General features: G+C 49.1%; 2 protein-coding genes across 2 annotated transcripts in view; one reads left to right on the top strand and one right to left on the bottom strand.

Moving 5' to 3' along the window:
* Positions 1-1890, bottom strand: part of LOC129697702 (zinc finger protein 585A-like) — a 76060-nt gene extending 74170 nt beyond the window's left edge. Inside the window, exon 1 of the mRNA XM_055636410.1 lies at positions 1778-1890. The gene's annotated coding sequence lies outside the window, so the exon portion shown is untranslated. The remainder of the gene's footprint in view (positions 1-1777) is intronic.
* Positions 1891-20627: 18737 nt separating this feature from the next.
* LOC129697701 (zinc finger protein 850-like) overlaps positions 20628-23231 on the top strand; it is a 30012-nt gene continuing 27408 nt past the window's right edge. The window contains exon 1 of the mRNA XM_055636408.1: positions 20628-21637. Within this exon, the coding sequence (XP_055492383.1) occupies positions 20761-21637 (877 nt within the window). The 5' untranslated portion in view covers positions 20628-20760. The remainder of the gene's footprint in view (positions 21638-23231) is intronic.

Genomic DNA, 23231 nt, shown 5'->3' with positions numbered 1-23231 from the left:
CTGAACTGCAGTACACAAGCCCTGCCGCTCCATTCTCTCTGCATATGACAGTCCTGCCATCCCGGGAATTAACCTCGTGAACCAACACTGCACTCCCTCAATAACAAGAATTTACTTCCTTAAATATGGTGACCAAAACGGGACACAATACTTCAGGTGTGGTCTCACCAGAGCCCTGTACAACTGCAGTGGGACTGCCTTGCTCCTAAACTCAAATCCTCTTGTTATGAAGACCAACACGTCATTAGCTTTCTTCACTGCCTGCTGTACCTACATGTTTACTTTCAGTGACTGATGTACAAGGACACCCAGGTCTCGTTGCATCTTCCCTTCTATTATTGGCTCATTACTGTAAAGAGGAGTCATAACACACTGTGTCTTTACTACTGTTTATTCATGATACACATACGTTGCTGCCCTAGCTGTTCGTGGTCTGTCACCGGAACTAGAGAGAGGGATCAATGGGTGGGAAGGTTGTAATTATACTTGTGATGTGGGAGTGGTTAGTAGTGGTGGGGTCACTATGTTAAAGGTACATGCACATGTCATCTACAATTACCATTCTGTTTACCGAGATACGGGTTGTGAGGAGTTACGGAGAGAAGGCAGGAGAATGGGGTTAGGAGGGAGATAGATCAGCAATGACTGAATGACAGAGTAGACTTGATGGACCTAATGGCCTAATTCTGCACTTGTAGCCTAATGCAGGGAGAAACCTTATCTTCACGTGTTCAAGAAGGAACTGCAGATGCTGGAAGATCGAAGGTACACAAAAATGCTGGAGTAACTCAGCGGGTGCAGCATCATCTATGGAGCGAAGGAAATAGGCAACGTTTCGGGCCGAAACACTTCTTCAGACAGATCTTCACGATGGAGACACACAAGTGGTACACTCAACGTTATTCCCTTTATCCCGTATCCGTACACTGCGGACGGATCGGTTGTAATCATGTGTTGTCATTCCGCTGATTGGTTAGCGCGCAACACAAAAGCTTTTCACTGTACCTGGTGGCGCGTGACAACAAACTAAACTCATCACCCCCGCCGCCAGGGAGCGCTGCGGCCGGCTGACCAGAGACGCTGCGCCGTAGCCTGCAGCCGAAAGGGGGCGCTCAGTAGACAGAGGAACAAAGATGGTGCGCTGCAGCCTCGCATCAGGGGATGCTGCAGTCGGAGGACGAGAGAAAATGCATGCAGCCTCCTGCCACCAGGGGGCTTTACAGTCTGAGGACCAGAGGGGCTGAATCGCGGCCTCCCACCGTCTGGGGGCGCTGCAGTTGGAGGACCAGACACTGCACCGCGGACTCCCGACGCCAGAGGGCGCTACAGTCTGAGGGCCAAAAGCGCTGAATCGCGGCCTCCCACCGCCAGGAGAGCGCTGCAGAGGGAAGACCAGACATTGCAACGCGCACTCCCGACGCCAGGGGGCGCTACAGTCGGCGATCCGGAGACAACAGCGCGGCCTTCAACGGACGAGGGTTGTTGCATTCGGAAACCGGAGACGCGGCACCGACCCCTTCAATAGACGACGGTCGCTGCAGATAGAGCAACAAAGACGGTGCGCCGCGGCCACTCACTGCCAGGTACACGCTACAGTCGGGAGGACCAGAGGGTGTCCAAACCTCCTTCCCTCCCTCCTTCACACACTCACTGCCATCGTCCCCCCCACCCCGCCGCACGCCTCGGGGCCCGGCCGCTGGGTCGCCCTGGGGAAGGGAGGAGGGAGGTGGCGGGAAGGACACGCGGCCGGTCGGTCGGCAGTGGCCGTTATTCCCACCTGATCCTCTCCGGTCGGCGCCGCACAATGACAACGTGACCGGTGCCTTGGTCATGTCCCCGACGTCACAAAGGACTGGGTACCGCCCCCTCCTGGCGTCTAACCAATCAGAGCAACGTCGAGCCTCCAATGCAGGTCACCGCGTCCTATAGGTGAAACCGTAGCCCCGCCCTTCGGACAGACAGCGCCCTCCGCCAATCTGAACCGCCGATCCCACCCTAGCAACGGTTACCATGGCATGACGGGCCCCGCCCCCGCGGCTCCGACACCACGTGGGGGGGGGGGAACAATCACAGAAGCCCCACAGATCCTATAGCTATAAGATATTTGACAGAAGCTGCAGCGGCTGCAAAACCATATAACAATTACAGCACGGAAACAGGCCATCTCGGCCCTTCTACTCCGTGCCTTACTCTCCCCTAGTTCCATCTACCTGCACTCAGACCACAACCCTCCATTCTTTTGCCGTCCATATAACTATCCAATTGATATTTAAATGATAAAATCGAACCTGTCTCCACAACTTCTACTGGAAGCTCATTCCACACAGCTACCACTCTCTGAGTAAAGATGTTCCCCCTCATGTTACCCCTAAACTCTCTTAATTCTCAAGTCATGTCCCCTTGTTTGAATCTTCCCTACTCTCAATGGGAAAAGCTTGTCCACGTCAACTCTGTCTATCCCTCTCATCATTTTAAAGACCTCTATCAAGTCCCCCCTTAACCTTCCACCACTCCCCCGTCCCTCTTCTACTACTCCCGCTATCCCTCTACCCCTCCCCCCCCCTCCCCACTCTTTCACTTCTCTCCCACTCTTTCACTTCTCTCCCACTCTCTCCTCCCTCTCCTCACCCCCTCTCCCATCCCTCTCTCCCCCACCCCCCCCCCTTCCCTGTCTACCCCACCCCCTTCCCTCTCTCCCCCCACCCCCTTCCCCCTATCCCTCTGTCCCTCTTCCATCACTCACGCTACCCCTCTCCACCTCCCTCCCCACTCTTCCACTTCTCTCCCCCTTCCCCTCCACTCTCCCTCCCGACTCTTCCCCCTCTTTCCCCCACACCTCTCCCCATCCCTCCCTCCTCCCCATCCCCCCTCCCCCACATCTCTCTCCCCATCTCTCACCCCCTACCGCGCTCTCCTTTCCCTCCCAAATCTATCCCGTTTCCTCCTCCTCCCTCCCCTCTTCACACCTCACGCCCTACTCCCCCCTCCCCCCCCGCAAACGCTGTTGGGGAAACAGACCCAAACGGGTCTGCACTTGGTCTAGTGTCCCTTAATTCTCAAGTCATGTCCCCTTGTTTGAATCTTCCCTACTCTCAATGGGAAAAGCTTGTCCACGTCAACTCTGTCTATCCCTCTCATCATTTTAAAGACCTCTATCAAGTCCCCCCTTAAACTTCTGCGCTCCAAAGAATAAAGACCTAACTTGTTCAACCTTTCTCTGTAACTTAGTTGCTCAAACCCAGGCAACATTCTAGTAAATCTCCTCTGTACTCTTTCTATTTTGTTGACATCCTTCCTATAATTTGGCGACCAAAATTGTACACCATACTCCAGAATTGGCCTCACCAATGCCTTGTACAATTTTAACATTGCATCCCAACTTCTATACTGAATGCTCTGATTTATAAAGGCCAGCACACCAAAAACTTTCTTCACCACCCTATCTACATGAGATAACCTGAGATAAAACCTCAAGGGAGGCCAGACCAAAGATCCCATTAGCGAACAAGATGGTCCACTCTGTTAAAAAGCCGTAGTAGGGTCATGCGTAATCTTCAGCGCCATTTGCGTAACCGTTGTGGTGTCAAGCTAATTCAGGGAGATTCTGCTATATCAGGCTGAGAGATTAAAGGATAGACACAAATATTGTATTGTATTGTATTGTATTCAAATTTATTGTCATTGTCTCAATTTGAGACAACAAAATGAATTTCCCTTAAAAAATATCATAAGAGTATCATAAAAAAAAAAAAAAATCACCAAAAAATAAATAAATAATAAATAAATGATAAAACATATTAAAAATAAAATTGAAATTGAATTTAAAAAAAAGCACAAACACAGAAAGTCCACGACACAACATAACATAAATGGCACCATAGTCCAGCCAGCCTCCCCTCCGTGTTCATCCGTGGTCGGGGCCTTCCGAGCACCCGCAGTCGCCGCCCCGGTAAGGCATCGCCAGCCCCGCGATGTTCCAGCGCTGTCCCGCCGCTGCTGGAGCTCCGGTCGATCCCGGCAGGAAAGGCCGCGCCAATCCAGGTAGGTAGGCCGCTGTGGGGGGAGGGGGGGGAGGCGAGGACGCGACTCGAATAATAGTCGCGTCCTCACCAGGAAGCGGCTGAATGACGGTAATCCCCCGCACCGTGCCTTCTTCCCCCACATAAAAACACCAAAAAAAACCCCACAAAAAAACACACTTTTACATAACTAAATAAACAAAAAAAACAAAAAGATACCGGGCTGTAGGTGGAGGCTGCTGGCACCAGCGCCACCGGAAGTACAACACTGTGCAGCGGGTTGTGCGGCATATCTGGACAAAAGGAATAGGTGACATTTCGGGTCGAGACCCGTCTTCAACAAAAACATTCCCCCCCCCCCCCCCCCCCCTCTCCGACACGGACACTGAGCGATCGCCGGCCCCCCTTTTGTTTTGTTAAACATCTATTTCCTTCGGGTTTTCTTTTAAAATGTCCCCCTTGCCATTTCCGTACTTTTTCGATAGCTGCCATGACCCATTTGTTGTCATCCTTCGCCCTGCTCCTGGTCTCGGCCCATACTGATCTTCCGGACATGCTGTGTGTGGGTGTGTTTGTTTGACGGAGTCTGAGGGGAGAAACGCCGGCACCAAGAGCGAACGAACGCGCGGACAGACAGACAAAGGCAATGATCATAGGTGACATGTCGGGTCGAGACCCTTCTTCAGGCTGAGTCAGGGGGAAAAGGAACAAGAGATATAGACTGTGCTAAAGACAAATGAATGGAAGATATGTCTATATCTCCTGTTTCCCTTTCCCTTGACTGTCAGTCTGAAGAAGCGTCTCGACCCGAAATGTCCACCTATGCCGCTCTATGATTGTTGCTCATTACACTGAGCGTTGTGCCTGGTTGGGGGTTACTGAAATGACGTACGTTACGCTCCGGTGCGTACTACACGTCAGTCCATTGTATTTCGCAGGAGTGGTCTATCTTGCTCGCTATAGGATCTTTGGGTCAGACTACAAAATGCTACAGTAACTCAGCGGGACGGGCAGCATCTCTGGTGAGAAGTATGGGCGAGGTTTCGAGGTTGAGACCCTTCCTCAGACTGAGAGTCGCGGAAGAGACACAGACAGTGTTGTGGAGTGAAAAGCTTTTACATAGAAACATAGACAATAGGTGCAGGAGTAGGCCATTCGGCCCTTGGAGCCAGTACCACCATTCAACATGATCACGGCTGATCATCCACAATCAGTACCCTGTTCCCGCTTTCTCTGCATACCCCTTGATTCCGTTAGCCCAAAGAGCTGAATCTAACTCCCTCTTGAAAACATCCTGAGAATTTGCCTCCAATGCCTAATGTGGCAGAGAATTCCACAGATTCTGGGTGAAAAGGTTTTTCCCCTTCTCAGTCCTAAATGGCCCACCCCTTATTCTTAAACTGTGACCCGTGGTTCTGGACTCCCCCAACATCAGAAACATGTTTCCTGCATCTACGCTGTCCAGTCCCTTAATAATTTTATATGTTTCTATAAGATCCCCTCTGATCCTTCTAAATTCCAGTGAATACAAGCCCAGTTGACTCATTCTTTCATCATATGTCAGTCCCGCCATCCCGGAATTAACCTGGTGAACCTACGCTGCACTCCCTCAATAGCAAGAATGTCCTTCCTCAAATTAGGAGATCAAAACTGCACACAATACGCCAGGTGCGGCCTCACCAGGGCCCTGCACAACTGCAGTAGGACCTAAACTTAGTCTGAAGAAGGGTTTCGGCCCGAAACGTTGCCTATTTCCTTCGCTCCATAGATGCTGCTGCACCCGCTGAGTTTCTCCAGCTTTTCTGTGTAACCTAAACTTAACTCCTCTGATTCTGAAGGCCAACATGCCATTAGCTTTCTTCATTGCCTGCTGTACCTGCATGCTTACTTGCAGTGACTGATGTTCAAGGCCACCCAGGTCTCGTTGTACTTCCCATTCGGATAAGACCGTGCTGGAGTAACACCTTACACTTTCTTATCTCTGTGTCTCTCTCCTGTGATTCTCAGTCTGAAGAATGTTCCTTCTCTCTAGACATGCTGCCTGTCCCACTGTGTTGTTATATAACCATATAACAATTACAGCACGGAAACAGGCCATCGGCCCTACAAGTTCGTACCGAACACTTATTTTCCCCTAGTCCCATCTAGCTGCACTCAGACCATAACCCTCCATTACTTTCCCATCCATATATCTATCCAATTTATTTTTAAATGATAAAATCAAACCTGCCTCCACCATTTCCACTGGAAGCTCATTCCACACAGGTACCACGCTATGAGTAAAGAAGTCCCCCCTCATGTTACCCCTAAAGCTCTGTCCCTTAATGTTTTTCCAGCATTTTGTGTCTGTGGAGAACATGAATAGGGGACGTTTTTTGTGTCACGACCCTTCTTCAGACCTGAAAAATCGCCAAACCATGTTGACCAGAGATATTGGCTGACCCGCTTCTCTTCTACTTGCGTTTGAGGCAGCCGAAGTTATGTAACGCCCTCCAGGCGCTGAAGCCAGTTCAACGTGCTGTGGTCGAGGGACGTGAGGTCAGGGGGGCGGGGAACAGCGCAGTCGATAATGGCGTGGTGCGCTGTTTGTTGGTCTGCTCCACACACGCAGGCTGCTGATGAACACAGTCCCCATCGATGCAAGTTGTCGTTTAACCAGCTGACTCCTGTACGGATCCGGTTCAGGGCGCCCCACTCTTTGTGGGGCAGGTCCAAGCTGGGTGGGCAGGCCCGTACGAAGCTTTCCAAAAAGGGGGTTGGCATGACAGGATTACAAAAAATGTAATGTGAAATAGTGTGCGCGCTGCGCACATCATGAGCGCAAAGCGTGAAGTCCCTCGATCCCAAGGACCAGGGCCCGCTTAAGGGCCCTTGAAGATCTGGGGTTTTAGATGCTCTCTGATGCATTCTGAGACTTATTTTGGAGCATTTTTTGCACCAAATCTATGACCAATATTTCAGAAATTAACAGGAATCTGAGAGGTAGCTTTTTCACACAAAGGGTGCTGGGTGTATGGAACGAGCTGCCAGAGGAGGTAGTTAAGGCTGGGACTATCCTAATGTTTAAGAGACATTTGGACACGTACATGGATAGGACAGATTTAGATGGATATGGGCCAAACGTGTGTGAGTGGGACTAGGTTAGATAGAAACATAGAAACATAGAAATTAGGTGCAGGAGTAGGCCATTCGGCCCTTCGAGCCTGCACCGCCATTCAATATGATCATGGCTGATCATCCAACTCAGTATCCCGTACCTGCCTTCTCTCCATACCCCCTAATCCCCTTAGCCACAAGGGCCACATCTAACTCCCTCTTAAATATAGCCAATGAACTGGCCTAAACTACCCTCTGTGGCAGAGAGTTCCAGAGATTCACCACTCTCTGTGTGAAAAAAGTTCTTCTCATCTCGGTTTTAAAGGATTTCCCCCTTATCCTTAAGCCTTGACCCCTTGTCCTGGACTTCCCTAACATCGGGAACAATCTTCCTGCATCTAGACTGTCCAACCCCTTAAGAATTTTGTAAGTTTCTATAAGATCCCCTCTCAATCTCCTAAATTCTAGAGAGTATAAACCAAGTCTATCCAGTCTTTCTTCATAAGACAGTCCTGACATCCCAGGAATCAGTCTGGTGAACCGTCTCTGCACTCCCTCTATGGCAATAATGTCCTTCCTCAGATTTGGAGACCAAAACTGTACGCAATACTCCAGGTGTGGTCTCACCAAGACCCTGTACAACTGCAGTAGAACCTCCCTGCTCCTATACTCAAATCCTTTTGCAATGAAAGCTAACATACCATTTGCTTTCTTTACTGCCTGCTGCACCTTCAATGACTGGTGTACCATGACACCCAGGTCTCGCTGCATCTCCCCCTTTCCCAATCGGCCACCATTTAGATAATAGTCTGCTTTCCCGTTTTTGCCACCAAAATGGATAACCTCACATTTATCCACATTATACTGCATCTGCCAAACATTTGCCCACTCACCCAGCCTATCCAAGTCACCTTGCAGTCTCCTAGCATCCTCCTCACAGCTAACACTGCCCCCCAGCTTAGTGTCATCCGCAAACTTGGAGATATTGCCTTCAATTCCCTCATCCAGATCATTAATATATATTGTAAATAGCTGGGGTCCCAGCACTGAGCCTTGCGGTACCCACTAGTCACTGCCTGCCATTGTGAAAAGGACCCGTTTATTCCTACTCTTTGCTTCCTGTTTGCCAGCCAGTTCTCTATCCACATCAATACTGAACCCCCAATGCTGTGTGCTTTAAGTTTGTATACTAATCTCTTATGTGGAACCTTGTCGAAAGCCTTCTGGAAGTCCAGATACACCACATTCACTGGTTCTCCCCTATCCACGCTACTAGTTACATCCTCGAAAAATTCTATAAGATTCGTCAGACATGATTTACCTTTCGTAAATCCATGCTGACTTTGTCCAATGATTTCACCACTTTCCAAATGTGCTGCTATCCCATCTTTAATAACTGACTCTAGCAGTTTCCCCACTACCGATGTTAGACTAACTGGTCTGTAATTCCCCATTTTCTCTCTCCCTCCCTTCTTAAAAAGTGGGGTTACGTTTGCTACCCGCCAATCTTCAGGAACTACTCCAGAATCTAAAGAGTTTTGAAAGATTATTACTAATGCATCCACTATTTCTGGAGCTACTTCCTTAAGTACTCTGGGATGCAGCCTATCTGGCCCTGGGGATTTATCGGCCTTTAATCCATTCAATTTACCCAACACCACTTCCCGGCTAACCTGGATTTCACTCAATTCCTCCAACTCCTTTGACCCGCGGTCCCCTGCTATTTCCGGCAAATTATTTATGTCTTCCTTAGTGAAGACGGAACCAAAGTAGTTATTCAATTGGTCCGCCATATCCTTGTTCCCCATGATCAACTCACCTGTTTCTGACTGCAAGGGACCTACATTTGTTTTAACTAATCTCTTTCTTTTCACATATCTATAAAAACTTTTGCAGTCAGTTTTTATGTTCCCTGCCAGTTTTCTTTCATAATCTATTTTTCCTTTCCTAATTAAGCCCTTTGTCCTCCTCTGCTGGTCTTTGAATTTCTCCCAGTCCTCCGGTATGCTACTTTTTCTGGCTAATTTGTACGCATCATCCTTCGCTTTGATACTATCCCTGATTTCCCTTGTTATCCATGGATGTACTACCTTCCCTGATTTATTCTTTTGCCAAACTGGGATGAACAATTTTTGTAGTTCATCCATGCAGCCTTTAAATGTCTTCCATTGCATATCCGTCAACCCTTTTAGAATTAATTGCCAGTCAATCTTGGCCAATTCACGTCTCATACCCTCAAAGTTACCTTTCTTTAAGTTCAGAACCATTGTTTCTGAATTAACAATGTCACTCTCCATCCTAATGAAGAACTCAACCATATTATGGTCACTCTTGCCCAAGGGGGCACGTAAAACAAGATTGCTAACTAACCCTTCCTCATTACTCAATACCCAGTCTAAAATAGCCTGCTCTCTCGTTGGTTCCTCTACATGTTGATTTAGATAACTATCCCGCATACATTCCAAGAAATCCTCTTCCTCAGCACCCCTGCCAATTTGATTCACCCAATCTATATGTAGATTGAAGTCACCCATTATAACTGTTTTGCCTTTGTCGCACGCATTTCTAATTTCCTGTTTGATACCATCTCCAACTTCACTACTACTGTTAGGTGGCCTGTACACAACACCCACCAGCGTTTTCTGCCCCTTAGTGTTTCGCAGCTCTACCCATACCGATTCCACATCCTCCAAACTAATGTCCTTCCTTTCCATTGCATTAATCCCCTCTCTAATCAGTAACGCTACCCCACCTCCTTTTCCTTTCTGTCTATCCCTCCTGAATATTGAATATTCCTGGATGTTCAGCTCCCAGCCTTGGTCACCCTGGAGCCATGTCTCCGTGATCCCCACTATATCATAGTCATTAATAGCTATCTGCACATTCAACTCATCCACCTTATTACAAATGCTCCTTGCATTGAGACACAAAGCCTTCAGGCTTGTTTTTACAACACTCTTACCCCTTATACAATTATGTTGAAAAGTGGCCCTTTTTGCTTTTTGCCCTGGTTTTGTCTGCCTGCCACTTTTACTTTTCACCTTGCTACCTATTTCTTCTACCCTCATTTTACACCCCTCGGTCTCTACGCTCACACATTTAAGAAACCCTTTCCCTTTAACTCCATCCTCCACTATCCCATTCGACACCCCACCCCCCTTATTCAGTTTAAAGCCACCCGTGTAGCAGTGGCAAACCTGCCTGCCAGAATGCTGGTCCCGCACCTGTCAAGATGCAATCCGTCCCTTTTGTACAGTTCCCCCTTACCCCAAAACAGATCCCAGTGATCTAAGAATCTAAATCCCTGCCCCGTGCACCAGTTCCTCAGCCACACGTTCAGGTCCCGTATCTCCCTGTTCCTGCTCTCGCCAGCACGGGGAACTGGAAGCAAACCGGAGATAACAACCCTGGAGGTCCTGCTTTTCAACATTTTTCCGAGCTCTCTAAAGTCACGCTGCAGAATATTCATCCCCTTCTTTCCGACATCGTTTGTGCCGACATGCACTACCACTTCCGGATGTTCACCTTCGCCCTTGAGGATTTTCTGCACTCTGTCCGTGACATCCTGGATCCTGGCACCGGGAAGGCAGCACACCATCCTCGCATCCCGTCTGTTGCTGCAGAAACCCCTGCCCGTACCTCTCACGATGGAGTCTCCCACTACAATGGCCTTGCCTGCCTTAGCCCTTTTTGGTTTTGGCTCAACAGCCCTATTCGCATCACAGGCCAGTCCGCCGCTCACGTCTTCTGTCCCAACAGCTTCTAAGCGGATGAACCTGTTTACAAGAGGTACACCACCCGGGGACGTTGGCATTCCATTCTTCCCTCCCTTTCTCACTGTCTCCCACCTTCTCTCTTCCAGTACCTTAGGTGTAACAATCGTACTGTAGGACTTGTCGAGGAACGACTCTGTTTCTCGTACGAACCGGAGGTCATCCACTTGCTTCTCCAGTTCCCCAACACGGCCCTTCAGGAGCTCTACCTGGATGCACTTGTCACATTTGTAGCAGCCAGAGGCACCAGCGGTGTCCTTGACCTCCCACATACTGCAAGCATCACACTGAATCAGCTTGCCTGACATCTCCTTCTTTGGTCTCTACCTCTCAAGCGTATTGCGTGGTCTCCACTCCTCACCGAAGACTCTCGAGCCAAAGACTCACACTTTACTCACAGGGCACTTCGCTCACTCACTGCCGCTCGCTAAGAGCTGTCCTGCTTAAATTGACTGATAAATTGCCTGATTTACCAATTTACAAAGCAAATTCCTCAGTTTTCAACTGTTTTCACCCCTCTCCTCACACTTGGGCTAGAGCCAATCAGTCGTATCTCTTGCTAATCTGTTGCTGCTGTTGTTCCTCCCAAATCCACAGCAGATGGCACATGTTGGTCGGTGTGGGCAAGTTGGGCTGAAGGGCCTGTTTCCACACTGCATTATTCTATGACCAAAAAGTTAAGAAGAAAAATGAATGTAGGTAAGTAGAGCAGATTTGAAAGAGGAATGAAATGTAAAGGCAGAGAGAGGTTTATGGGTGGAAAGTAACATAGGAAAGGAGGGGGGAGAGTGGGCTTGGGCAGATGGGTGAAGGGAAAATAGGCACAGAGTGCTAGAGTAACTCAGCGGGTCAGGCAGCTCTGTGGAGAATATGAATAGGCGACGTTTCACAGAGTGCTGGAGTAACTCAGCGGGTCAGGCAGCTCTGTGGAGAATATAAATAGGCGACGTTTCACAGAGTGCTGAAGTAACTCAGTGAGTCAGGCAACATCTCTGGAGGTTATATTTCGGGTCAAGACCGTTCTTCAGTAATATTCATGATGTGGCATGCATAGACATTCCTGAATGTTACCCAAACCATCGTGAGCTACTTTGTGACGGTGCTTGCCCTCTCCTATAATGTCTCTGCTGCCTTGGGTGATGGTGTCATTTGGGACATGGCGTGAAGCTGTTGCAGTCTGTCCCAGCCTGGTAAAAACCTGGATGGAGTGGATGTGGAGAGGATGTTTCCACTAGTGGAAGAGTCTAGGACCAGTGGCCACAGTCTCGGAATTAAAAGACATTCCTTTATGAAGGAGATGAGCAGGAATTTCTTAAGTCAGAGGGTGGTGAACTGTGGAATTCATTGCCACAGCCAGCTGTGGAGGTCAAGTCAATTGACATTTTTCAGGAGGAGATTGATAGATTCTTGATTGATACGGGTGTCAGAGGTAATGGGGAGAAGGCAGGAGAATGGGTTTGAGAGGGAAAGATGGATAGAACCATAGAGTGATACAGTGTGGAAACAGGCCCTTCGGCCCAGCATGTTCCATCTGCACTAGTCCCACCTGCCCACGTTTGATTCATATCCCTCAACTACCTTCTCTGGCAGCTTGTTCCATACACCTACCACCCTGTGTGTGAAAAACATACCCCTCAGATTCCTATTAAATCTTTTGCAGTTCACCTTAAACTTATGTCCTCTGCTCCTCGATTCACCTACTCTGGGCAAAAGACTCAACCATATCTATTCAAATCATGATTTTATACACCTCTATTAGATCATCCCTCATCCTCCTGTGCGCCATGAAATAGACTCCCAGCCTACTCAACCTCTCCCTATAGCCCTGGCCCTCTAGTGCTGGCAACATCCTCGTAAATCTTCACTGTACCCTTTCCAGTTTTATGACATTTTTCCTATAACATGTTGCCCAGAACTGAATACAATACTCTGAATGCGGCCTCACCACCTTCTTATGCAACTGCAACATGACCTCCCAACCTCCATACTCAGCCTGACCCGCTGAGTTACTCCAGCACTCTGTGAAACGTCACAGAACAGGGCAAGATTAGCAAGTTTGCTGATGATACAGATGTGAGTGGTTTTGCATATAGTGAAGATTAGTTGTGAAAGATTGCAGCAGGATCTGGATCAATTAGCCAGGTGGGCAGAGGAATGGTTGATGGTTGTATGGTTCCTTGAAGGTCGTGTCGCAGGTATATCAGGTGGTCAAAACATATTTTGGCACTTTGGCCTTCATCAGTCAGTATTGAGTCTAGAAGTTGGGAGGTCATGTTGCAGTTGTATAAGACATTGGTGAGACTGCATTTAGAATATTGTGTTCAGTTCTGGGCACCATGTTATAGGAAAGATGTCAAATTGAAAAGAGTACAGAGATCCCCATCCTGGATCTATCCAATCAGGGTTGTGTCATCCGCAAACTTGAGAAGCTTGACAGAAGTGGCTGTGGAGGTGCAGTCATTGGTGTGGCGAGAGTAGAGAGGGGAGAGTACGCATCTTGCGGTGATCCTATGCTGAGCGTTTGCGGGTCCGAGATATGCTTTCCCGTCTCACATGCTGCTTCCTGTCAGTCAGAAAGCTGGTGATCCACCGACAGAGGGGTTAAGGCACAGTCAACTCAGAAAGTTTGGAGCGTAGTAGCTCTGGCACAATGGTGTTGAATGCAGAGCTTCTTCTTCTTCTTGCGTATGGCGTGCACAGCCTAAAGTTGTAGGACAACTTGTTCTATTTGATCTTATTTGACTGTGCACACCGGGTTGATTGCATTTGTCGAAACAGGGCGGACCACATGAAGGTTGCAACCTCCCACCCCAATGCAGAGCTAAAATCAACAAACAAAATCCTTGCATAGGTCCCCTGGAGGTCTAGGTGCTGTAGGATGATGTGTAGGCCCAGATTGACTGCATCATCCACAGATCTATTGGCCCAACATGCAAAATGCAGAGGATCCAGCAGAAGGATTGTGATATTTTTCAGCATGCCAGCGCAAGCCTTTCAATGGTCTCCATGACTACAGAGGTCAGTGCGACAGGCCTGTAGTCATTAAGACCAGTAATCCTTACCTTTTTCGGTACAGGGACAATAGTGGAGACTTTGAAGCAGGCAGGGTCAGTGCATCTTTGCAGGTACTGGTTAAAAATGAGTAATTGGGTGTGAAGTGTTGGTGGGGGTGGGAAAGGGTCCACTCTTTTCATTACTGGAGTCTTGCCTTAAGTAGGTGTGAGGTGGTGAATGGGAAGGAGAGGGTGCAGGGTCCATTCTTTGCAGACTGGGGTCTGGCTGTGTTTGTTGGGGAGGGGTACTAGGGTTATGTTTCTGATTTTCAAACCAGCAGTAAAACTGATTCAGGTTGTTCGTCAGCTGCCGATTGTCCAAATAGTGGGGGGGACTTTTCTCTTTTTTTGATTTTTTGCATGCCCTTCCAAACTGAAGAAGAGTCACTAGCTGAGAACTTGCTCCTCAAATTCTCAGAGTACCTTTCCTTGACAGCTCAGATTCCTCTTCTCAGCTCTTTATCGATTAGGCTGTCTTTTAACTCTTTAATGATTAGGCTATTGGTGGGGGTGGCGTGGGGGGGAAGATGGCTTGGGCCCTGGTGGCGGGGGGGGAGGCAAGGGGAGCGGGCCCCGCCACAGCGGCGACTGGTGTTGGGGTTACAGCCGCTGGGTTCAGATTCAGCCACTCCCGTCCAGTGAGGCTCCGACGTCACGGATGGAGATGCTGGACCCGGGCGGGCAGACACCGCCCCCCCCCCCCCCCCCCCCCCCCCCCCCGGGCCCAGAGAAATGGGCACTCCCTTATTCCGCGGGCCAGATTTTTTTTCTGGATTTTTTTTTTTTTTCCCCTGAGGATTTTTTCTTACTTTTGGGGGGTAAAGGGGGGTGCACCCACCGCACCCCCCCTTCGGACGGCCATGGTGGGGCTGTGGTGTTCGATGCAACAGGGAAGTCACTGACCAGCTGTGTTACTCCAGCACTCGGTGAAACGTTACCTATCCATGTTCTCCACAGATCCTGCCTCCAGCACTTTGTATCTTTTTGTGATTGAACCAGCACCTGCACTTCCCTGTGTCTGCCAAAGATGTGCACAAAGTGCTGGAGAAAGATTATGGGCAATGTTTCAGGACGGGACACTTGGCTACTTGTCAAACTTTGTTCGAGTTTTGAAATGTCATTCGCTGATTTTAATTAACTATCCAACAACTTTCCTCACTTTTATTGATAGCGGTATAAATATTGATTTCTCTAACTTCAAGTAACCCTGACATCCCCTCTCTCTCCATCCCTCCCCCACCCGTCAGACCAGCTTCAAAGTAATCTTGCGGGGTTTTTAATGTCTGTAACTTGATTTCGCCCACAGCTCACAATGGCCTGTTTCCTTTAACATCGTCATTATTTTCTCACCTCTTCCCCACCCTCCCCTTTCCCCTTCCCCCCCTTCAAGCACTAGTAATGTTCACGCGTTAGCAGGGCTCTCGCTTAACTTTTTTTCCCTCTTGCCATCCGGGCAACCTAGGCAGCTTTTTAGGTTGCCAAATGACAGTTTAAGTGGTCATTTAAGACGGATTGCATGACGCGTGCGATAATGTGCTCGGATAAAGTGCGTGGTTACCAGTCAGAATTATGGTCAATGCAGCATTCACGTATTATTTCTGCTGCAAATAAAGTCACAAACTAAACATATTCACCAATCAAGACATGATATATACCATGATGACATGCAGCAAAATTATAATACAGTATCTCATCTCCTTTTACACGTTGCAATGAATGCAATTTCTATTATTTCTTTCCACTTCCAAACAAAATTCTGGTTGGATTATTCAGCATATGATCAACCTCAGTGAGACCAAGTTCAGGCTTGGCGATCGCTTCGCACAACACCTACACTCAGCTCTCAATAACCAACCTGATCTCCCGGTGGCTCAGCACTTCAACTGCTCCTCCCATTCCGAATCCGACCTTTCTGTCCTGGGCCTCCTCCATGGCCAGAGTGGGACCCACCGCAAATTGGAGGAACAGCACCTCATATTTTGCTTGGGTAGTTTACATCCCAGCGGTATGAACATTGGCTCCTCTAATTTCAGATTGTCCTTGCTTTCTCCCTCCTTTGCCTCCCATTCCTAGCTCTCCCACAGCGTACGGTCTCCGCCTCTTCCTTTCTTTTTCCCGACACCCCCCCTGACATCAGTCTGAAGAAGGGCCTATTCCTTCGCTCCATAGATGCTGCCTCACCTGCTGATTTTCTCCAGCTTTGTCTACCAACGGGATCCCACCACTGGCCACATCTTCCCATCTCCTCCCCTGTCGGCTTTCCGCAGAGACCGCTCCTTCCGTAACTCCCTGGTAATTTTGTCCCTTCCCACCCAAACCACCCCCTGGCACTTCCCCTTGCAACTGCAGGGAATGCTATACTTGTCACTTTACCTCCCTCCTTGACTCCATTCAAGGACCCGGGCCAGTGAGGCCCACCGTAAATTGGAGGAGCAGCACCTCATATTTTGCTTGGCAGTTTACACCTCAGCGGTATGCAAATTGACCTACAATTCTCCTCTGCTTGCCAGCTCTCCTTCAGCCCACTGTCTCCACCTCTTTCTTTCTTCTTCCCACCCCCTCCACCCTCACATCAGTTTGTAGGGTCTCGACCCAAAACGTCGCCTATTTCCTTTGCTTCATAGATGCTGCCTCACCTGCTGAGTTTCTCCAGCATTTTTGTCTCCCCATCCATACAAGTTCTGTTATCCCACTTTCCTCACCCACTCCCTAAACGTTAGGGGAAATTTTACAGAGACAAGTTAACCTACAAAGCCAATGCATCTTTGGGGTGTGGGAAGAAACCCACATGCTTGCTGGGAGAATGTGCAAATTCAACACAGACAGTTCCGGGACAGGTTCGAACACAGATTCTTGCCGTTTGAGGCAGCAAGTCCACCAGCTGTGCCACTATATTTTATTTTCCAACACAAAAAATTATACATTGATAACTTTGGTTACTAAAAAAAAAAAAGAAACTATCCATTTTCAGTCTTAAATCTCCAAATGATGCTATGTCCTCCTTTACAGTTATAATGGGTGACTTCAATCTACATATAGATTGGGTGAATCAAATTGGCAAGGGTGCTTAGGAAGAGGATTTCTTGGAATGTATGCGGGTTAGTTTTCTAAACCAACGTGGAGAGGAACCAACGAGAGAGCAGGCTATTCTAGACTGGGTATTGAGTAATGAGGAAGGGTTAGTTAGCAGTCTTGTTGTGCATGGCCCCTTGGGCAAGAGTGCCCATAATATGGATGAGTTCTTTATCAGGATGGAGAGTGACATAATTCAGACATTTACAGCTACTGTATGTTTTAATTCAGTTCAAGACTATGAGATAATACATTGGCCATTAAGTTGCTGCCTAAAATTGCCAGAGACCCGGAATTGATCCTGAATATGGGTGCTGGATGGAGTTTGCTCCTTTTCCCTTTGCTCGCATGGGTTTTATTCAGGTGCTCTTACATAGAAACATAGAAAATTGGTGCAGGAGTAGGCCATTCGGCCCTTCGAGCCTGCACCGCCATTCAATATGATCATGGCTGGTCATCCAACTCAGTATCCAGCTCCTGCCTTCTCTCCATACCCCCTGATACCTTTAGCCACAAGGGCCACATCTAACTCCCTCTTAAATATAGCCAATGAACTGGCCTCAACTACCTTCTGTGGCAGAGATTCCAGAGAATTCTTGTTTCCTTCCACATTCCAAAGGTGTGCAAGAACCTTTTTCAGACCCAACCCAAAACGCAATATTTTCCTTTTGTCCAGAGATTCTGTCTGACCTGTTGAGTTACTCCAGCTTTTTGTGTCGATCTTCAGTTTAAACCAGCATCTGCAGTTCTTTCCTACACACAGGAAAGGCCTATTTAAATGCTGTATGTTTAAATTAAACTAAAACACTAAAACCATATGTGGAGAACATGGATAGGTGACATTTCACAGAGTGCTGGAGTAACTCGGCGGGTCAGGCAGCATCTGTGGAGAACATGGATAGGTGACATTTCGACGTTGTACTCTTTTTCAGACTGACACTATGTTAACAGATGAGGGGGTGATCGGCAGATAGGTGGAATGAGTGACAGAGGCGAGAGAAAATGAGGTAAAAGGGTGTTTGGTGAGGAGAAGGGAATGAATATGTGCAGCTTTATGGCACTTTAGGGAGGAGAGACAAGAGGGAGGGAGAACGGGGAGAGTGCGAGACAAGGAGAGGAATGTACATGTGTATCTTTAAGGGACATTGGTCAAGTAGCATTTGGAGTATTGCATATAGTTCTGATCACTGCATTACAGTACTGATGTGGAGGCTTTGGGGAAGGTGCAGAGATGGTTGACCAGAGTGGTTTAAAACAAAGGAATTGCAGATGCTGGTTTACAAAAATGGACACAAAATGCTGAGTAACCCCAACCGCTGTGGGTACACCGGTGCTGCCACAGGCTGAACATAGAATAGAATAGAATAGAATCTTTATTTGCCACGCAACCAGGGTTGGTGGTATTTGGGTTCGGTACATGATGGTACACTGCTTTAGTTACATACCACTAATAACACAGATCACCGTAATAAAGTGCATCCATACCACATAAATCACACATCTCACCAACATTACATAATGCTAAAGAACAAACAAAGACCATAGACAAGACACTGTATACATCAGAAATCATGTTATTGTCTGATTATTGGACGGAATTAAGAGTTCTTATTGCTGAGGGGAAGAAACTGTTTTTAAAGCGGGTGGTTTTAGTAGCAAGTGACCTGAAGCGCCTCCCTGAAGGTAGAGACTGAAAAAGGTGATTTGCTGGATGGGAGTGGTCCGAGATGATCTTTTTTGCCCGTTTTGAGGTACGTTGAAGATAAATGGAATGGATTGAGGGGAGGGGGGAGTTGATGATCCTGGAGGCCTTGGAAACAATGCGCTGTATTCTATGTAGTGAGTGACTATCGGTGTTACCGTACCAGACTGTGATTGAGGAGGTGATGATGCTTTCAATGATTGATTGATAGAAACGGACCAGGAGGTGTTTATGGACTCTGAACTTTTTGAGCTGTCTGAGGAAATATAGGCGTTTTTGACCTTTCTTGATGACGTGGTCTGCATTTATGTGCCATTTTAGGTTATTGGAGATATAGGTGCCTAGAAACTTAAATGAGTTTGTGGAGGTTATGGGGTGAGAGTTGACATGGACCGGGGGTTTGTGGTTTTGATTGCGTCTGAAATCTATGATGATTTCTAAGGTTTTTGAAGTATTAAGCTGGAGGTTGTTGTCTGCGCACCATTTGACTGCGCTATCGACTGTTAGATGGTACTGCGGGTGAAATCCTTGCCACACTCAGCGCACACCTAGGGTCTCTCTCCGGTCTGAATCCGCTGATGCCCCCGTGCGTTCTTGAAACGCTTGCCGCAGTGGGAGCAGCCACTCGCCGGTATGGGCCCGCCAGTAATGCTGCAACCCCCACGAGCTGTCAAAACACCTCACCGCAGCATGGGCAGTCGTAGTGCTGGCTACTGGTGTGCACGCGCTGGTGAGACAGGGCGCGGGATACCATGGCAAAGCGCTATCCACACCTTGGGCTGGAGAAGGGACGGTCTCTCCGTCCTCAGCAACGGCTCCTAAACCCTGCAGGAGGGGACACGGAGGGTCAAGAAATTGGCAAGCAGGTCATTACTAACACGTGAACATTACTAGTGTTTGAAAGGGAGGTGGAGGGGAAGCGCGGGGGGAAGGTGGGGGGGGGGGGGAGTGGGGGGATGTGAGGTGCAGTTAGAGGGGGTGTGGGGGGGTCCGCACCGACCTGGGGACACCACCTATCCGGGAGCCGCGTTGACAATAAGTGCAGGAGTAGGCCATTCGGCCCTACGAACCAGCATTCACTGTGATCATGGCTAATCATCCATACGGTCAAGGTTGCATGCTGAGCCGGAGCCCCGGGTTCCATCCTAACTACGGGCACGGAGTTTGTACGTTTTCCCCGTGATCTGTGTAGGTTTACTCAGAGATCTTCGGATTTCCTCCCACACTCCAAAGACTACGGGTTTGTAGGTTAATTGGCTTGGTGTAAATGTTACAATAAAATTGTCCCTAGTGGGTGTAGGATAGTGTTAATGTGTTAATGTGCGGGAATCGCTGGTCGGCGCGGACCCGGTGAGCCAAAGGGCCTGTTTCCATACTGTATCTCTAAAACTTAAAAAGACCCTAAAATATGTAGTACCCCGTTCCTGCCTCCTCACCATATCCCCTGACTCTGCTGTCTTCAAGAGCCCTAGCTAGCTCTCTCTTTAAAGTATAAAGAGAACCGGCCTCCACCGCCCTCTGAGGCAGAGGCTCACAATTCTCTATGTGAACATCCTTTTCCTCATCTCCATTCTAAATGACCTACCCCTTATTCTTAAATTGTGGCCCCTAGTTCTGGACTCCCCCAACATCGGGAATATGTCTAAATCATTGATGTATATTGTAAATAGCTGCAGTCCCAGGTTGGAGGAAACCGGAGCACCCAGAGTAAAAACCCACGCAGGTCAAGGGGAGAACGTACAGACTCCGCACAGACAGCACCAGTCGTCAGGATTGAACCCAGGTCTCTGGCGGAGAGGCAGCAGCTGTACTGCTGTGCCACTGTGCTGCCCAGAATTATATAACGGTTTCCTCCGCCAAGAACGCACCTAATATGCGCTAGTAATGTCCTGTTTGCCAGCTTGTTGACCCTCTGTGCTCCATTCCTGCAGGGTTTAGGAGCTGTTGCTGTGGACGGAGAGACGGGGTCGGTGAGTCCCCCCCCCCCATCTGCTCAGTGTGTGGGCTGAGCTTCGAGGGGCTGAGCTTCGGTGGAGGACCACATAATGGGGTACAACAAGGTGAAGCATTATGAGTGTGATGTGTGTGGCAAAGCCTGGCAGAAGCCAAGCCAGCTGGAGACCCACCGACGGGTGCACACGGGAGAACGCCCCTTCGACTGCTCGGAATGTGGCAAGAAATTCACCCGCTACGAGGCCCTGCATCGGCACAACCGCGTGCATTCCGGCGAGAAGCCCTTTGGCTGCTCCGACTGCGGCAAGAGTTTCAAGACAACAAATGACCTGAAGGCCCACCGGCGAGTTCACACGAGCGAGAAGCCCTTTGGCTGCTCCACCTGCGGCAAGAGCTTCAAGACGACAAATCACCTGAAGGACCACTGGCGGGTGCACACGGGCGAGAAGCCCTATGGCTGCTCCACCTGTGGCAAGAGCTTTGCCCAGTTATCCGGGTTGCTGCATCACCGGCGGGTGCACAGCAGTGAGCGGCCCTTCACCTGCTCCGACTGCGGAAAAGGCTTCAAGACGTCCACGGACCTGAAGGTGCACAGGCGTCTGCACACCGGCGAACGGCCTTACACCTGCAGCGACTGTGGCAAGGGTTTCACCCGCTCATCCAGGCTGCTGGAGCACCAGCGCACCCACACCGGCGAGCGCCCTTTCACCTGCACCCAGTGCGGCAAGGGCTTCACCCACTCCACCAAGCTGTTGTCCCATCAGCGGGTGCACACTGGCGACCGTCCCTTCCCAAGCCCGGTGTGCGGTGAGCGCTGTGCCGTGGCCTCCCACAACCTATCCCACCAGCACATGCACACCAGTGGCCAGCCCTACGACTGCCCGTACTGCAGTGAGGCGTTTGACAGCTCGCGGGGGTTGCGGCAGCACCGGCGGGCCCACGTCGGCGAGCAGATGCTCCCACTGCCTTGACCACCTGCTGGAGCACTGGTGAGTCCACACCGGCCAACACCCCTCCAGCCTGCTGGCACACCGTGACGTGGATTGGCGCTGTTTATGTCAACACAAAATGCTGAAAGGAATGGGTAACGTCTCGGGTCGAGATCCTTCTTCAGTCTCAACACGAAACGTCCCCCATTCCTTCTCTCCAGAGATGCTGCCTGTCCGCTGAGTTACTCCAGCATTTTGTGTCCTTTTTTCGTAAACCAGCACCTCAACCAACAAACCATACTGTTTAACCATCTCTGCACCTTCCCCAAAGCCTCCACATCAGCCCTGTAATGGAGTGACCAGAACTGTATGCAATACTCCAAATGCTACCTGACCAATGTCCCTTAAAGCTGCACATATATATTCCTCTTTCCTCGTCTCACACCCTTTTATCCCTTTATTTTCTCTCGCCCTCTGTCACTTACTCCAATCAGCTGCCGATCACCACCTGATCTGTTAACATCGTGTCAGTCTGAAGAAGGGTCCCGACCGGAAATGTCACCAAACCATGTTCTCCACAGATGCTGCCTGACCCGCTGAGTTACTCCAGCACTCTGTGAAACGTCACCTATCCATGTTCTCCACGGATGCTGCCTGACCCGCTGAGTTACTCCAGCACTCTGTGAAACGTCACCTATCCATGTTCTCCACGGATGCTGCCTGACCTGCTGAGTTACTCCACAGTCGCTTGCACTTTGTGTAAGTCATAGAGTGATGCAGTGTGGAAACTGGCCCTTCTGTCAAACTTCCCCACACCAATTAACATGTCCCAGCTACACTAGTCCCACCTGCCTGCGTCCATATCCCTCTAAATTTGTCCTATCCATGTACCTGTCTAACTGTTTCTTAAACGTTGGGATAGTCTCTGCCTCAACTACCTCCTCCAGCAGCTTGTTGCATACACCCACCATCCTCTGTGTGGAAAAGTTACCCCTCAGATTCCTATTAAATCTTTTCCCCTTCACTTTAAACCTATGTCCTCTGGTCCTCTATTCCCCAACTCTGGGCAAGAGATTCTGTGCATCTAACTAAATTGTGTTCAATGCAAGATTCCAGCATGTGCAGTTTCTTGTGTCTCCCTCACCTATATCCACCTATCACTTCTGAAGAAGGGTCTCAACCTGAAACATCACCCATTCCTTCTCTCTAGAGATGCTGCCTGTCCCACTGAGTTACTCCAGCAATTTGTGTCCACCTATCACTTGCCAGGCTTTATCCACCCCCCATCTCTCTTTTCCAGCTTCCTCCGCCCACCCTCTCCAATCAGTCTGAAGAAGGGTCCTGACTAAAAATGGCATGCAGGTGCTGCAGGCAGTGAAGAAAGCGAATGGTATGTTAGCATTCATAGCAAAAGGATTTGAGTATAGGAGCAGGGAGGTTCTACTGCAGTTGTACAGGATCTTGGTGAGACCGCACCTGGAGTATTGCGTACAGTTTTGGTCTCCTAATCTGAGGAAGGACATTCTACAGAGGGAGTACAGAGAAGGTTCTCCAGACTGATTCCTGGGATGTCAGGACTTTAATATGAAGAAAGGCTGGATGGACTCGGCTTGTATTCGCTAAAATTTAGAAGA

Source organism: Leucoraja erinacea, chromosome 5 (genome assembly GCF_028641065.1).
Source record: "Leucoraja erinacea ecotype New England chromosome 5, Leri_hhj_1, whole genome shotgun sequence".
In the NCBI taxonomy this organism is placed as follows: Eukaryota; Metazoa; Chordata; class Chondrichthyes; order Rajiformes; family Rajidae; genus Leucoraja; species Leucoraja erinaceus.
This window is presented reverse-complemented; position numbering and strand designations above follow the sequence as displayed.